Source organism: Sus scrofa, chromosome 13 (assembly GCF_000003025.6).
Source record: "Sus scrofa isolate TJ Tabasco breed Duroc chromosome 13, Sscrofa11.1, whole genome shotgun sequence".
NCBI classification, from domain to species: domain Eukaryota; kingdom Metazoa; phylum Chordata; class Mammalia; order Artiodactyla; family Suidae; genus Sus; species Sus scrofa.
The window spans coordinates 162,823,203-162,840,394 of NC_010455.5; the positions used below are offsets into that span (position 1 = coordinate 162,823,203).

A 17,192-nucleotide genomic window follows, 5' to 3' on the forward strand; every position below is an offset into this window, starting at 1 on the left:
ATCGAACTCACAACCTCATGGCTCCCAGTCAGATTCGTTAACCACTGAGCCACGACGGGAACTCCTATAAGGGCATTTTAAAGTTTGTTATATTTCTATGTTAAGGCAGTATTTTCTGACATTTTAATGAAAAGTGTCTCCTCCTATGTATGTCCTATTTAAGTCACTGCTGAAATTCTCCATGAGGAAATAAGTTCTTAACTCATGTTCTACAAATACATAAATCATATTAGAAAAATTACAACCAATTTTGCTACAGATTAAATCACTATTAAATAAAATATCATTTGAATCAATTTCCATTGTGAATTTAGAGGCATTTAAAAAAACTGATGATGAGTATGATATTGCTGTTTAAATGAACTGTGAGACATTATTAATTATAAGAGCCATACTATGCCTATTTATACACTTGAAAATTTTAAGTAAACGTAGGGGTAAATATGCCCCTTTTACAATTAATTTCATAAAGAAGTCACCATTTCAACTCAATAACATTAGAATAGTCATATTTTTCTTTGTTCCTTGATAAATCCTGTAAAAGTGAATTTGCTACAGCAAATCTGATACACTTTTAACAGGTAACAGTTACATTTTCTCAGAGACTCACACTTGATAAGTGCCTTTTTTAGTACTTGTCAAATTATTGATCTACACTTCTAGTCTGCTGTCAAAATTTCATATTTTTTATATATCCATAACCTCTATGATTTTGTAATATATTTTAATAAAATATCAGTAAGTTTTAAAAATTAATAAAACAAAGGGTGTTCATAGTTCGCTGAACTATACTTGCTCTGAAGGTAGCAGCGTGTCATTTCTGCTTATTATCAAATATCAGGGTTTTCCAGTAGAGATGGTATACTTTAGCTGAAGTCAGTAAGGATGTGTATTGTTTGACTGACATTCTTATTACAGTTTTAAATCATAACACTGATATTTTGCAGTATGTAGGTTTCAGATTATTAATAAAACTCTCAAAGTATTTTGTTCCACTAGTGATAATCTAGATGGAATATTTTCCTCTCATTGGATGGAAAATATGATCTGAAGATGTCACAATTTCTGACAAAAGATTGGGCCAAATAAGAGATAACACTTGGGGTCCCTGTCATGGCACAGTAGAAGTGTATCTGACCGGGAAACATGGGATTGCGGGTTTGATCCCTGGCCTTGCTCATTGGGTTAAGGATCCAGCGTTGCCATGAGCTCTGGTGTAGGTCGAAGAGGTGGCTCAGATCCTGCATTGCTGTAGCTGTGGTGTAGGCTGGCAGCTGTAGCTCCGACTTGACCCCTAGCCTGGGGCCCTCCATATGCCATGGGTGCGGCCCTAAAAAAGCAAATATTCTTTTAAACAATTTCATACACATTATCTTCATCCACATCTCAGCATTGTCAGTAACTGGCTCATGATAACAACCTAATATATTTAAAAATCAATAAAGTATTTTAATGCAGGGTCATTCCTGACTATAAAAGTAGAAATCTAAGGTTTAGATGGATGAAGCGCTTTGACTAGTTAGCTGGGATTCAAGTCTAGGTCTGTTGCTATGTTAAATTTATTATTTTAAATCTTCATCCATATTACTCTTGAATGGAAAAATAACTTGATTTATAAACTCAATTAATATAATTCTAATATACTTTCAGTATTTAATGGGTAAAACATTTCTATAACATTAAATTTATAAAACATTTCTATATAAATTTTTCCATCTCTGTTGAATTATTTTTTCCCCAAGCAAAATCCCTTTTATGATATAATTTAACTATAGTAAAGGAAAAACTCAGAACTAACTTATTAAGTAGGATTTTATCATTCACAGTTCTCACAGAGTTTTTATCAAGTATTTAGTTGCTTCCATATTCAAGGACTTGGAGACACAGAGAACTTGTCCTGGTGGTTCTGCTGACATTTAAATTTCACCATCAGAGCAGAATCTGTCCTGATTCCTTTTTCTCACAGGTATGCTTTGTTAAGTGTAAAAGCCCTCGAGTACACAGATGGCTGTTCACAAATCTTGGAAATAATCTGGTATAATTCAGTTACCTCCCAGTGATTAAGAAGAACAAGGTAAGAATGACAAGGAGAGTGAAACCTCCCACGGCTGCTGTGGCTATCACGAGGATCTGCCCCTGTTCTGCCGCCATGTCAGAAGCTGAAACACAGATATAATGTTAACATTTCCTTGGGTGAAATTTCACTACCAAAACTATTTAGTACATGCTTGAAAATAGGGTGATGGATACTACCTCTCCAACCATTTTTACCTTTTATTTAGCACGTAAAATACTAAATGAGGGCTAAAGATTGAGATCATAACCCTCCCCATAACTCTTTCTTCTCTTTTACTAAAGTACCCAGAAAGTAAACAGATTCTTAGTACCCCCTAATATTAAGTAGGTTTTGCAAAATTAAATTGGCAGATAGATGAAAGGATTTGGTTTACATAATTGCTAAATTATTTCCTTGAGCACTTTTGCTAACTGGTGGGCTATACTCCACAGGCCTGCAAACCTTGTAATTGCCCAGCTAAGAGACCAAAGAAAAAAGCCAGGAAGCAGCAACAGAGATATCAGTGGTTTATTGGTTATGGAATCTTACAAGTCTGAAGCAAAGTCCTGGAGTGACACCCCATCATATATGGCAGACAGCAGGCAGGACAAGACTGACTTCACTATGGAGGTGGGGATGTAACAATTTATAGGGGGAAATGACATCAGGTTGGCTCATTAGTTACCAGGGAAACCAGTGGCTGGGGCCAAGGGCAAGCACGCAGGCAGTTCCTGATTAAGCCTTATAATTAAGAGGATTGGATAGACATGTGAGAAGATGAAGGCAAAGCAGGGACTAGTTGAGCAGGGGAACAAGAGAGAAGTAGGTTTTGCAAAATTAAATTAGCAGATAGATGAAAGGTTTTTGTTTACATAATGGATTTCTTGAAAGGCCTGACTATACAAGAGAACAAGAGAATGGCCTTCTTGAATGGCCTGACTACACATCAAGAGATCAGGCTTTACACTTTTCATGAAGTGGAAATATTCTAATTGCAAAATTTGTTTTAAGAATAAACTTCTTTATATTTCATAGAGCTCAATTCAGTCAAAGTTATGCATTCCCACCTCTGTAGCACAAGAATGTACATAGTAGATGCTTATATGTTTGACTAGCAGTAGTTTAAAAAATGGCATTTAAAAGCTTCCTTGTTTGAAGAAAAGTATAGATTATGTATATTAACAGTATATTACTTCTCTCATTGGCAAAAATGTATCAAAAACACAAGAGAGCATGTTTCGCCAACTTCCAGGAATCTTTTAAAATATTTTAGTTCAATTAATTCATTAGCACTTTTCATTCTCTGTACTCCTGATGTTTTAATGAGATATAATTTTATTAGATGAGATATAGGTAATCACTTAGTAACAGAGGTAAGGAAACTGAGAAGTTAAAGAACTTGATCCAGCTCACACATGATTGTTACCAGAATTTAGGCTTTCAATATTTGTTTAATTTCTCCTTCCTGTGCTATAACTTGCAGTAGTAATTCAGTTAATCATGAATATTCTAAACAGTAAATGAATTAGTGCCTCCAATATCCCTTAACTTTAATAAAGCTTGATTTTTATTTTGATTACTATAAAAACTAATCAGTTGTAAGCAGCAAACTGAATCAAAGAAAGAGTATAACTGAAGAGCAAACCACTTAATTCTCTACCATAATAACTTAAATTTATTAAACCTGAGCACTTTGTCTTCCACAGAAGTAGATTATTCTTTTGGGAATCAGGTATGTGGTAAACTCTATGAATTATATACAGAGTAATAATTTTGTCAGTTATTACTGAGAATATCAGTATGAGAATATCTAAACCTTAAATGCTATTAGGTCAGTAATAAGCCAGTCAAACATTTAAGAGACTTTTTAAGAAATATAAATGTAAATAAAAACAAAAGTGATTTGTGTTCAGTTTTCAGGAAGAAATTTGCTAAACATTGGAATTAGATTTAGTCACTATGATTTAATCAAGATATTTTCAGGCAATCTATTTCAGTGTTGAGTTGTAGCTCATAATCTGTGCAGAGACAAGTTAAATAGTTGCATCTTATCCAATAAATAATGTGTTGAAGACTTCATATTAGGTTCTCAATGAATTTCCTAATCTTCAAAACAGCATTGATATCATGAGAATTAGCGTGTGCTCTAAAATGTCACATTTTCCCACTGAAAATTATTGAAAAACAAATTGTAAAGAATAGATGTTATAGAAAACATTAACTTTTTGAAGATAAAGAAGGTGGCATTTGAAAGGAAAGTGTTTTTGACTTCCCGACTGGTATATTTGTAAAATATATAATATAGCTTCAGAATTTTAAATCTGGAGAGTGAATTTTCATGGTAGCCAGGCAGCAAGTGATTTATTAAGACCATGTATTCAAAGTTAACATGGAGGAGAAGACTATGTAATTGAGTGCCTTTGGAAAATCAGATTACTTTGTCACAGAAATTGTGTTAAATAATTTCTTAGTAAAATGCCAGTACTACTAATACATCTTTTTCATCCTTGTGATTACAAATTTATGAACTTTGCTTCAATTAAAATTTTAACTGGATAACAGAATACTAAGTTGTAACACTTTAAAAATGTATATTTCTGCATAATTCTTAAACTTCTGTACTAGGAATCTAAATACTCTTCTGTGGAGAATGCTATCTATATATCTACATATACATAAATATAAAAATAAGTCATTTGAAAATAAGAGTATATAATGTGATATACTATTGTACTAGGAGTAAAATTCTGTGGATGATGGGACTGGTGTGATTATGAAAACATTGTGAATCTCATCATCATTATTAACAATAGCCACTGTGTATGTAATAGTAAACTATCCTCCAGCATCACGGTTAGTCCTTCAAATTCATTATCGAATTTACCTGCACAATATTCTTTATAGTGGTAGGTAATACTACTCCTAGTTTAAGTGGTTATATTACTTGCCTAAGGTCACATCTTATATGCAAGAAAGCTGGCCACCCAACCCTGATTTATCACCGCCACCATTTATGCTAACAGAACAACTGGCCTGGGGCTCTTTTGTGTGTTCTAGAATAATCACAGCCTTGCTTGACCTTGGTTTTATGTTTGTAAAATGAGACTATACAATTAAATATCCCCCCCCTTTTTTTTCCTTTTTAGGGTCACTCCTGTGGTATATGGAAGTTCCAAGACTAGGGATTGAAATTAAGCAGCTGTTGCCCGCCTACACCATGGCCACAGCAACACTAGATCCGAGCCATGTCTGAAACCTACACCACAGCTCATGGCAACACCAGATCCTTAACCCACTGAGCAGGGCCAGAGATCCAACCCACATCCTCATGGATACTAGTCAGGTTCATTCACCACTGAGCCATGACAGGAACTCTGAAATTAAATATTCCTAACACAATCTTTCAGAGCAATTTTACTATGACATTGCGTTACTGATTAAGGTTGCAATGAAATACTGGGAAGAACAATATTTGCCACACAGAAATAAGACAGGGACACAAGACCTGTGCTGCAGTTCTTGGTCCTGACAGGGATAATTTCTATCTTTTTTTTTCGTAGTAATATGTTCAGTCACAAAGCTCTGACTTTATCTCAGGATAAAGTCCAAACCTTTTTTAACAAGGCTGTCTACAAATGTCTCTAGCATCAACCCCTAGATTGACCTCTCATCATTCTTTAACCATGCTAAATTGCTTCCACTTCCTTCAATGCACTAGACCTTCTCTCAAGGTCAATTCCTTTTCAATCCTCCTACATGAACTTCACATAGTTTTTGGTTACGTGCTTAGATTTATATTCCTATAGACACTTGTAACTACTTTAACCCATAAATTTCTATCATGCTTTATTGAAATTACCTTTTTTTTTTTGGTAATCTATCTTTCTGTTAGAAAATTCCATGAGGGTAGGATCTATCGTGTGTTGAATGGTGACATCCCTTCCTCCCCCTGCAACCCCCCAAAAAAGAAAGGAATTTATAGGTGTAATTAAGGACCTTAAGAATCCTGGAGCAACCAGGTGGGCCTAGTTGACATGTCCTTATAAGAGAAAGGAGAAAGAAGAAGAGAAGCTTGCATGAAGACAGAGGCAGAGACTGGAATTATGCAGTCACAGGCCAAGGAATACCTGGAGCCAACAGACAGTGGAAGAGACAAGAAAGGATTCTCTCCTAGAGCCTTAGGAGAGTGTGCTTCTGACTTCCATAACAGTGAGAGAACAATTTTGTGTTTAAGCCACTTTGTATGGTAATTTCTTATAGTAGCCCTAGGAAAATAATAGTGTTTGACCTATGAGGCCTGATGCATGACAATAGCTCAATAAATATTTTTTTTGTGTGTGAATGGACTGAATGATTGTGTGCACTGGATGATTTTAATAGAAAAGAGGTCAGATTAACATAGGGTAGTCCATATCCTCACTTTCCACTTGCTATGTAGAGATGTATGGAGTTCCCATCATGGCTCAGTGGTAACGAAACTGACTAGGATCCATGAGGATGCAGGTTTGATCCCTGGCCTCGCTCAGTGGGTTAAGGATCTGGCATTGCTGTGAGCTGTGGTGAGGTTGCAGACACTGCTCAGATCCTGCCTTGCTGTGGCTATAGCATAGGCTGGCAGCTGTAGCTTTGATTTGACCCCTAGCCTGGGAATTTCCATATGCTGTGGGTGCAGCCCTAAAAAAGAAAAGAGATCCGCTTTGAAGGTAGGACATTATTTATGTGAAGTAAGTCTATGCAACATTATTTTAATCAGAAGGATCCAATTATTCTTTATTCCTGGATTAAATGCTCCTGGAAGGCAGAAACTACTATAAAGTGTAGAGTTCTACCTTTAATCAAGTGTAGTGGATTCAGCTTGGGAATGTGACTCCAAAGTGAAGAATTTATTAGTTCATTCAAAAAATGTTTATTGAGCACCTATTACGCAGCAGACACTAAGGAAACTGGTGAACAATAGACTGTCCTCCTGGATTTACTGTTCAGTGGAAAGATAAATGATGAACAATTACTAGGCTAAGAACTGTTATAAAAGAGAAATTGCAGAGTTCTCTGAAAGAAAATAAACAGCCTCTGGCAGTGAGTCAGCAGAGTGGGAGTCTAGAAATATGACATATTGGAAGGAGGAGGAGGGAGGGTGGGGGGAGAGGGAAGGACAAGTGGAGGAGGAGGGAAAGGAGGAAGGGGAGGGGAGGAAGGGGAGAGGGAAGAGGGAGAAGTTGTTGTTCCTTGGTTAGAAATCTCAGGGACTTGATTAATTTAAACAGGAGAACAAATCATAACATCATCTACCAAACAGATTCCATATAAATACAGCATAGCTATAAATTGTGAAAATTTTTCTATATTACCATGTATTCATTTTTTTAATCCTAAGAATAAGCTTATTTATAATTAGTTTTGTAGGAGAAATATATATATATATATATATATATAATATTGTTTACAACAGTATATAACAATTTTGTAGGATAAATAAATATTTATTTACTTATATATTTATTTTATATATATAATTATATATATAATTTACTCAGGTAAAACACACCTTAGAGAGCTAATTTGTCCTTAAAAAGAAAGGCAGTAAAATCAACAGTAAGAAATGAAATTTATTTGTGACCAGGCAATTGGAAATTTCCTTTGCTTAATGGAATGGGTTGTAGCCTTAGAAAAAGATGTGTATATTAAAATGATATATTTTATTCTATGGTTTGGAAAAAAACATACTTCCTGAAGAGGAAGCAGTTATCCAAAAAGAGCGTTACAAAGTTATTACTGAGCAAGGACTTAGCACCTAGTCAATGCTTGGCATAAGTTAGGAAGGCATTATTAACTGAGATTTGCTTTAGTTGTTTCTATTTGAAGAGAAAAATGTGAAGTTCTTTACTTGGAATCCAAATACTTAAAAAAATAGATTTCATGTCTTTAGCAAACTACGAGGGAAAAGCAATTTGGCTATTTTTAACCAAAGAATTTTCTTCTATGAAGGCATATGATTCTGTCTCTCTGTAATCAAGATTATTCTAGCTTATATTTACATTTCAAAGTAAAATCTGTTATTTGTATTCTGTGTCGTTTTCTATGCAATAGCTTTTGAAGTTAACTCTTTTCTGTTTGAACATATTTTTAAAGTTACTGAAGACAGCATTTACGTTTTTTTTTTTTAATAAAACATTTCTCAAAATGCTGCTCAGTGAAATGAATGTATTTGTTTCATATTCACATGTTTTATTTATGATTCCCAATTTTAGATGAAACGTCAAAATTTCAAATGATATTATCTCATCACTTCACCAAAATGATTTTTTAAAGCACAGCAGAAATCACAACAAAGTAATGGATGGATAGCACCCAGTAAATTAATCTTGAGGTTTATTGGCAATTGATACAGGAAATTCTTAGCATTATTTTATTCAGGAAAAAAAAAATCATGGTACATATTGCAGTCATGATTGGTTTATGAAATGAGGCATATATATAGAGATATAGCCTCACATGATTAGGCTAGTTTTATAATTTTCTATTAGATTCTCTTTCCACAGTATCTCTTCCTAATCCATATCCCATATTACATGGCCAAATAATTAGACTTCAACATAATATTTTAAAATATTGAGACTCTCCCATTGTATAGAGGGTAAAATCATCCCATCGCAGTAAGTACACCATTAGAGAGGCCCAAGCCTGGTACTTTGGACTTAGCCCTCACACAATTCAGGTTGATCATCAGTCCTGTCATTCCTACGTTTAAAGTATTTCTTAGATTAATTCCCATTCTCTCTTATTCCAACAACTATTTTCTTAGTTCAGTTACTCATCTTATCACATGCATTTGAATTCAGCTAGAGGGCAACTTCAATAATGTGAAATGCAGTGGAGCAGTGGCAAACAAGATGGACATAAAGAGCCTCTGAAGAAACATCTGACAGATGTTCACATACTAAAGAATGCAGAGCTTACTCATAAAACAGCTTCAGTTACTCACACTCTTACTTCTGACGTGTTTATTGATTTCTAAGTTCACAAAACAGTATAGTAGACATAAATTAAGTGTTAAGGCTAGGCATGAACTATCTAAAGGGAGAGAGTTGAATGGAAATGCATGCAGCTAGGCTGACTGAAAGAAGAATAGGGAAAACTGAAAAATCTAACATAAAATTCCAAAATATATACTACTCTGGAGACAGGAGTTCAGGATTAAACTATAAAATTCAAGGAGCACCCTTGTGGTACAATGGGATCTGTGCTATCTCTGAAGCACTGGGAAGCAAGCTCAATTTCCTGCCTGCATGGTGGGTTGAGGATTGGCGTTGCTGAAGCTGCAGTGTAGGTTGCAGCTGAAGCCTGGATCTGATCCCTGGCCCAGGGATTTCCATATGCTGCAGGGTTGCCAAAGAGGGGGAAAAACAATCAAGTAGCAATGAAGGACTCAATAGGACTCAACATGTGAGAACTCCATACATTAACATGATCATCCAAGGTCAATTAAGAAATGCTAAGATATGTCTAAGATATCTTACATAAAAAGACAGGAGTTTGTAGATGCATAATTAGAAAAATATTTCTCAAAATATTTAAAACTTATAAAAATAATAATACCTCGAGGACTAAATCTCTGTCTGAAAACTTCAACTATCAAATGTGATTCATTTTCTGAAGATTTACATTTTTTCCAGCTCATTTCAACTATACCATGAGATTCTTGAGAGCAGAAATAATATCATTCAATTTTTTGCACCGCATGGAACTAGTATAGAGCCTTACAAAGTACAGGGATTAATAAATGTATAATTTCATGATGAAAAGATAAAATAACACATTCCAGAGGTAAGGATTAAATGCCTCTGACTAAAGAAAGTTTTTATTTATGATTTGTTTGGTAATATTAATGATTAAAAATGTTCTCAGTGACACAGACAATCCCTTACACATGTATATTTTGACATTTAATATGTTCAAAGATAAATTAATAGAAAATAGTATGTGTAAACTTCTTTATCCAAATATCCCTGCCTAGGCTTTGAATCAAGTAGCAGCTGTTTAGAGGAAGAGGTAGTGGCCTGACATTGTATTAACAGGTTTTTTATATTCATTCAATATGTTATGCCATTTACCAACAGGAAAACATGTCTAAGATGGTTTAGGAAGGGAGGGAGAAGAGAGGGAGAGAGAGAGAGGGAGAGAGATGTAATAGCAAGAGACTCTTTGATCCACTCTAGTAAGCCAGTTACTGAATTTTCTTCTCAGCTGGATGGAAACAAACCTCATGGATCATTTCTGTTAAAGTAAAGACACTCAGTTGGGTTAATACCTTTTCAGAAAATGATTTCACAGATGTACTTTCCCCCACTGCTCTGTCACTTCTACAGAAACAATGCAATTCAGTACTTCAAACTGGCTAGCTACATTGGGACACAGAAGATTTCAAGATTCACTCTTCCTGATGACCTTAATTTACTTGTCAGATAAAAATGCCAAATGACACAGAGATAATTGGAAAATGTGAGTTTGGTACAACTTGATGGAGAGGCAGAAGCAGGGGAAGGTAGCACAGCATGATGAAACACTTTTTGTCTTTTTTTTTTTTTACGAGATTCTTGTCTGTGTTAATAAATGGTCAAGATGCCTTGCTATAGGTGGGCTTCATGTGACAAATATCAAAGAACAGAGAAAAGAGACTGAGGCATTTAAACACCTGGAACTCCTGTTAACATTCTAAATGTCAAGAATTTAATTTGTAATTGTCTATATTTCATATAATTACTGGCAGTTGAGATAGGTCTTTGATAATACTTTTTCTCTGCAACTGTAATACTCATATTGGCAAAATACATATTTTATCATTTTTAAAAAAGAGTCAGTGTAGAATATAATTTCCTTACAAATTTCACAAATTCCCTGGATCACCAACCTGGAATCTAAATCTATGATGTTCAATTTCAAACACTATTCTGCAAGTACTAGGATATTAATAGTATTTGCATATTGGTAGACATATATATGTACTTGTGGTTAAGGCATCTTACTATAAAAGTGTGGTTTGAGGTAAATAGGTTTATAATGAAATATATAGAGATCACAAGTTTCATGAGGCTTATAAAAGATTTATTTAGAATTTATTCTTCATAAAAATATTTAAAGAAAATAATTCTGATAAAAACACCCATTGATTATTTAAAACAAGTTCTTCTTGAGGAAGTTCTATTTCATTAACTCATTAATTATTCAAAAAATAACATAAATATTAATCATTTAGAACATGCTAAGCATGGTGATACAAAGAGTGGGAAGACAAAGAAAACTAAAGCATATTTTCTTATTCTCATAGTAGTTTCTCTTTAGCGAGGGGGTTAGAGGTGTAAGCCTTAATTATAATATAGCAAAATTGTTGCTAAATTGGAGCTATGTGTGATGGTCATGAGGGAAGAGTATGAGAAAACAATCTTGATGGGAAGAAATGAAGGAAAGTTTATAAAGGAAGTGATTCTTAAGCTAGTGTGGTATAATTAGAATAAATTTGCAAGTCACCAAGGTGATAGGTAGATATTGGGACATTCTAGTTTGAAGAAATGACGTCACAAATATGGAGACAAAAAATAGCGTAACATCTTCAGGAGTTGTTTCTGTGTACTTTGAGATGTCTAAGACGTAGATCAAGAGGCCAAATAGAAGGGTGGAGAGTGAAGATGAAAATTGAAACTGACATCAGTTGGTATGCTTATGTTTTTCTCCAGTTACCATTCATACTCAGCTTCAGAAGTACAGTTGGTGAAGATGTGAGTTTCAACAGAATTGCAGTTTTTACTGGAGGTATAAATTCTTGCAAATATAGGAGAAGGACCTGCCTGAAGATAAATCCAACAGAGAAGAAAGCAGAACTGAGACCGAGGAAGTATGGAGGACATAGTTGGAGAGCCTGGATATGGCCTGAATGTCACAATACTCTTTGACTTTTTGGCCACATAAAGCAATAAAGTCCTGGAGTTCCCATCGTGGCTCAGCACTAATAAACCTGCCTAGTATCCATGAAGATATGGGTTTGATACCTGGCCTCCCTTAGTGGGTTAAGGATCCAGCATTGCCCTAAGCTGTAGTGTAGGTTGCAGACATGGCTTCCATCTCACGTTGTAGCTCCAATTTGACCCCTAGCCTGGGAATTTCCATATGCCACAGGCGTGACCTTAAAAAGGCAATAAATAAATAAATAAATAAATAAAGCAATAATGTCCCATTTTTCATTAAGCCAGTTGGGTTTTTGTTACTTGAAATGATAGTCTTATTTAATACAATGAACCAAAGAAGGCATTTATCCATAAATAAGGGGAAGCGAGGGCAAAGTGGGTCTTTATATTTCAGACTTCCCCTTGTTCATTATGTTGCTTGAGGTGGATGTTTTCTTTCTCCATTTACTACATTTTTTGTTTGTTTGTTTAAAAAACTGATGTCAAACACAGCCTCTGAGTATCTTTGCCCCCACAATTGAATGGATAGGATTGGAAGGACAAAGTGAAATGGAATTGGGGCAGTGGAGTTACTGTTATAAAATAACCTTTGATTAATACAAAGAAAGTCAAATGGTCTGTCTGAAGGGACTCCATTTTTTTCTTTAAGAGACAGATTAGGTTCAGGGAGGAATCAGTCCTGTCTACTGTATATTTACTGGATCTCATGCATTGATTTAATAAAAACTGCATGGATGTGCAAACAAACCAACCAACCAACCAAAAATAAAAACAAATAAACTGAATTTCTGGTAAGTTTAGCAAGATAGCATGTTAAATCAGACTGTGGAAGAATCTGCCAGATTTAAACCCATCTAATTATAAACTTATTACCACCAAATCTGAGCTAAACAAATTTCTATGGAAGACCTTTGCTTAATTTTCTCAGTTAATGATACAGCATATTTGAGGCTATAGTTGTCTTATATATGGTTTCAGTAGTATTTATGAAAGTACAGAAAACAGAAATGTTAGGGTGGGAGTGTAATTTCTCCTTGCTTTATGGATCCATGCACTGTACCTCAAATAATTTAGATCTCAGGCATCTAACAGGGACCCACTACTCCTTATGCCAGAACTCATCCGAGCATTCCCTGAAAGTAACTAAGTTGTAGGGCCAGTTTTTGGATCCTTATCTTAAACTGAAGCTTATTCTGAATAACACCAAACTATCTCAACCTCTAATCAATCATTACAATTGGTTCTGGAAAAATTCAAGGAGAACCAACTCTATTTTTTTTCTTTTCTTTTTTTTTTTTTTTTTTTTTTTTTTTTTTTTTTTTTTTTTTTTTTAGGGCCGTACCTGCAGCATATGGAAGTTTCCAGGCTAGGGGTCAAATCACAGCTGCAGCTGCTGACTACACCACAGCCGTAACCATACACAATCTGAACCACATCTGCAACCTACACCACAGCTCATGGCAACGCCAGATCCTTAGCCCACTGAGCAAGGCCAGGGATTGAACCTGAATCTTCATAGATACTACTTGGGTTCTTAACCCACTGAGCCACAGTGGGAACTCCCAACTCTACTTTTAAAAGAGCCAACCTATGGTTCAACAAAACTATGGCTCAATTCAATTTTCTTAGTGTCCCTCAATTATTTATGTTACACTAAATTACAAGTGAGGTCTCCAAGTTAAATATTTGGCACACATATTACTCTATTAGTTACTGATATTATTTTCAAGAAAATGACTGCTTTGCATATGGATCTTTCACTAAATTTTGACTTCACTGCCTAGAGAATCAAGTTAAATCAAAACTGAGGATTAATATAATTCTGAAAACATGGGAATAAATACTACTGTAAAAGAATGGTGAATTAAAGGGAAAATTTTCCCAATATACCCATTCACAATTTCATGTAATATAAATCAGCACTGTGTTTTACTTATTCATCCTTTAATCCAATATCTTCACAATATGATGCTGATTGTAGACAAACTGCATATGTGCCATCTTGGTAGATAGAAAGATAAGCCTCTTCCTATATGCTGATGACATGAGTTTCATTTTCAACAACTAGGATTGATTTCTGGACACAAATAATTCTGCTATCCTACTGCTGCCAGAAAGAATTGTACATCATCAGCTTTATCAAAACTAAAATAATTTTCTTCAGCAAACAAAGGCAATTGATTAAAACTCTACAAAACTATACAACCTATTCCATTCTATACAACATATTTTTCAATGGCTTATCCTGGACTGCCTGCTGTAGAACTATGCAGTATATAGCATTTTCCATGGGAGCAGTCCTCTTTGGGTTTTTTCTGATGATTTGGAACACCTGCTTTGAACATTTCAAAAATCATCTTTTTTTCTCACTGGTATATGCTTAATTGTGGGAGCAGATACAAATATGCTTCCTAAGGACAATTTTTACTTTGCCTGTAGCCCATTCAATGTGGGAAGGCTTTATTTTTTCAGAGTAAAAGTATTAGTTGGGCATCTTGGCTTTAACAGCAGAAAGACTTCTGCTTCTCTTTCACCTTATTTTTAAAGCACTTACACCATCCCTCAATACAGAAAAAGATTTCACACTCTTAGTCCTCATTAAATACCACCTTTAATATTCTTAGTAAGCATCTTCTAGGATATCCGTTCAGCTCTATCTCTGAAAACTGCCTTCACCCCAGGGTAGGACTTTGGAAGACTGTTCTGTATCTGGCTTCCAGTCAAGAATTGGATTAGGGATGGAGATTTGACTCACTCTGGGCCACCCACAGTCCCTCTTACAGGAATTTGGGATTAGGATTCATGCCTATGGCAATTTTGATCCATGGTTGAAATGAAGGAGAAATGTGAATTTGCAAGCCATGTGGCAGATAGATAGCCTCTCCTAAATAAACAGACTCAGGTAAAACTTGTCTTTAGATAGAGAAACAGAGACGAGTGGTTCTGTAGACCAAGGAAAAACCTGGTTGCCTTTTATTTCAAGAGTTTTCCAATCTCTTGTTTCAGTCCTTTTTAAAAAATACATATTTATTTTTTCTTTTTAGGGCTGCATCTGCAGCATATGGAAGTTTCTGGGATAGAGGGTGAATCAGGGCCATATCACAGTCACAGCAAAGCTGGATCTGAACCTTATCTGCAACCTATGGTTCAACCACAGCTCGCTGCAACACTGGATCCTTAACTCACTGAGTTAAGTGGTTAACTCACTTATGCAGGGCTCAAACCTGAATTCTCATGGGCACTGTGTTGAGTTCTTAACCCACTGAGCCACAATGGGAACTCCTGTTTCAGTCCTTTTTGAAGCCTTAGTTTACTCCCCATGTTTCCACTGTAATCCTCTCTGGGTTATTCTTATATCTCTTTTTCTTTAATGTCACTCATGGTAAACCACCATGGAAAAATCACCTTCAATCAGTGACATTTTACCTCAGGCCTGCCTATATCAAAGTTTATGGTCAGAAAACACTATATGAAGCAAACAAACTTCTGCATTTGTTGGAAAAAACTCTGTTTAGGCCATTATCTTCAATGCCCTCCATATATGTATATTTCCTACAGAGATTTTGCTTCATATTATAAAAGTGTGATCACATCTCTTTTCTCTGGCTGCTGCCAGAACTCTCAGAGGCAGAGATGGTGAGCACGTGCTGCATCTCTAGTAATAGTTATTAAAACAAGACTTTGTTCCCTCTTGTTTTTATGGACCTAATTTTCTACTTCTAGTTTTAATTTATTAAACATTTTGTACATGTGTCTTGAATTGCCTCAAATGTTTTTAGGGAAAAGAGAAATGCATTTAAAAATCAACAGGCTCTGTTTAGTTAGTCAAGCTTTCTGAGAAAGCATCCCCATAAAAAACAAGGGTAATTTATATATGTTAGCATATATATGGCAAAAGTCATACTACTTACTGCTGAAAGCATCCAGCTTTCTTTCTAGCACATGGAATTTGACCGTAATTGTAATTCTCTTTCATATCTAATAAGTGATAGTAATGATTTAGATAAGTTATATATATATATATATATATATATATATATATATATATGGGGTAATTCTACCTTTGCATTGATCAGTGACATCTAGACACTTCTAAGGCCTTAGAACTTACATACACAAAAACAGAAGGAGCATCTTTTTTTTTTTTTTTCTTTTCCTTTTTAGGGCCTCACCTATGGCATATGAAAATTCCCAGGCTAGGGGTTGAATCAGAGCTGCAGCTGCTCTGATTCAACCCTTGACTTATCTACATCATATATCTGGGTGTGTTTTTCAAACGATATTCTTGATTAATTATTTCTGGATGATTAACAAAAAGTGTAATAGAATTCACTTCTATCGCCTTTTAAAACATGGAATTCTAAGTTCCATATACTTGCTGGATTGACTAATTCATGTATTAAGTCCTTCCCCCTCCACCACCCGCCCTGACAATGGAGCTGCATATATCTAGCTTCAAGTGACTTCTTCTGTACTGCTTCTCTTCTAAGGATTGACAAAAAGTATTTTTCTAATTATTTTTATTTTCCAGTTGAGTTTTGGCATTCTTCACCTGTCCTAATCCCCGAATTTTCATGGTACAAGCTACTGGAAGTTGTAAGGTAAGGGTGCATATGGGACTCCCTCAACTGTCTTCCTAGTCATGAACCAAAAAAGATGTTCCTGGGAGTTCCCGTTGTGGCTCAGCAGTAATGAACCTGTGGTATCCATGAGGATGTGTGTTCAATCACTGGCCCTGTTCAGTGGGTTAAGGATCTGGCATTGTCATGAGCTGTGGTGTAAGTCGCAGACAAGCCTCATATCTGACATTGCTGTGGCTATGGTGTAGGCTGGCAGCTGCAGCTCTGATTCAACCCCTAGCCTGGGAACTTTCATATGCCATAGGTGAGGCCCTAAAAAGGAAAAGAAAAAAAAAAAAAAAAAGATGCTCCTTCTGTTTTTGTGTATGTAAGTTCTAAGGCCTTAGAAGTGTCTAGATGTCACTGATCAATGCCAAGGTAGAATTACCCCATCAACTTCTTAATCTCTTTTAGCCTTCATTTCTAGCAAAATATTTCTGTCTTAGCCAGTAAGAGCACTGGAGGAAATGATGACAGAGACAGTTTTAACATGCATAAGTGTTTTTTTGGTTTTTTGTTTTGTTTTTAATAAAAACTCCATAAATTTATCTTGCCTGC

General features: G+C 35.3%; 1 protein-coding gene across 11 annotated transcripts in view; it reads right to left on the minus strand.

Annotated features, from left to right (window-relative positions):
- The window catches only part of EPHA6 (EPH receptor A6), an 876,888-nt gene that overhangs the window by 254,368 nt on the left and 605,328 nt on the right, over positions 1 to 17,192 (minus strand). For all 11 annotated transcript variants that reach the window (XM_021070704.1, XM_021070710.1, XM_021070703.1 and 8 more), the window contains one exon: positions 2,051 to 2,159. In XM_021070704.1, coding sequence (XP_020926363.1) covers positions 2,051 to 2,159 — 109 coding nt within the window. The remainder of the gene's footprint in view (positions 1 to 2,050; positions 2,160 to 17,192) is intronic.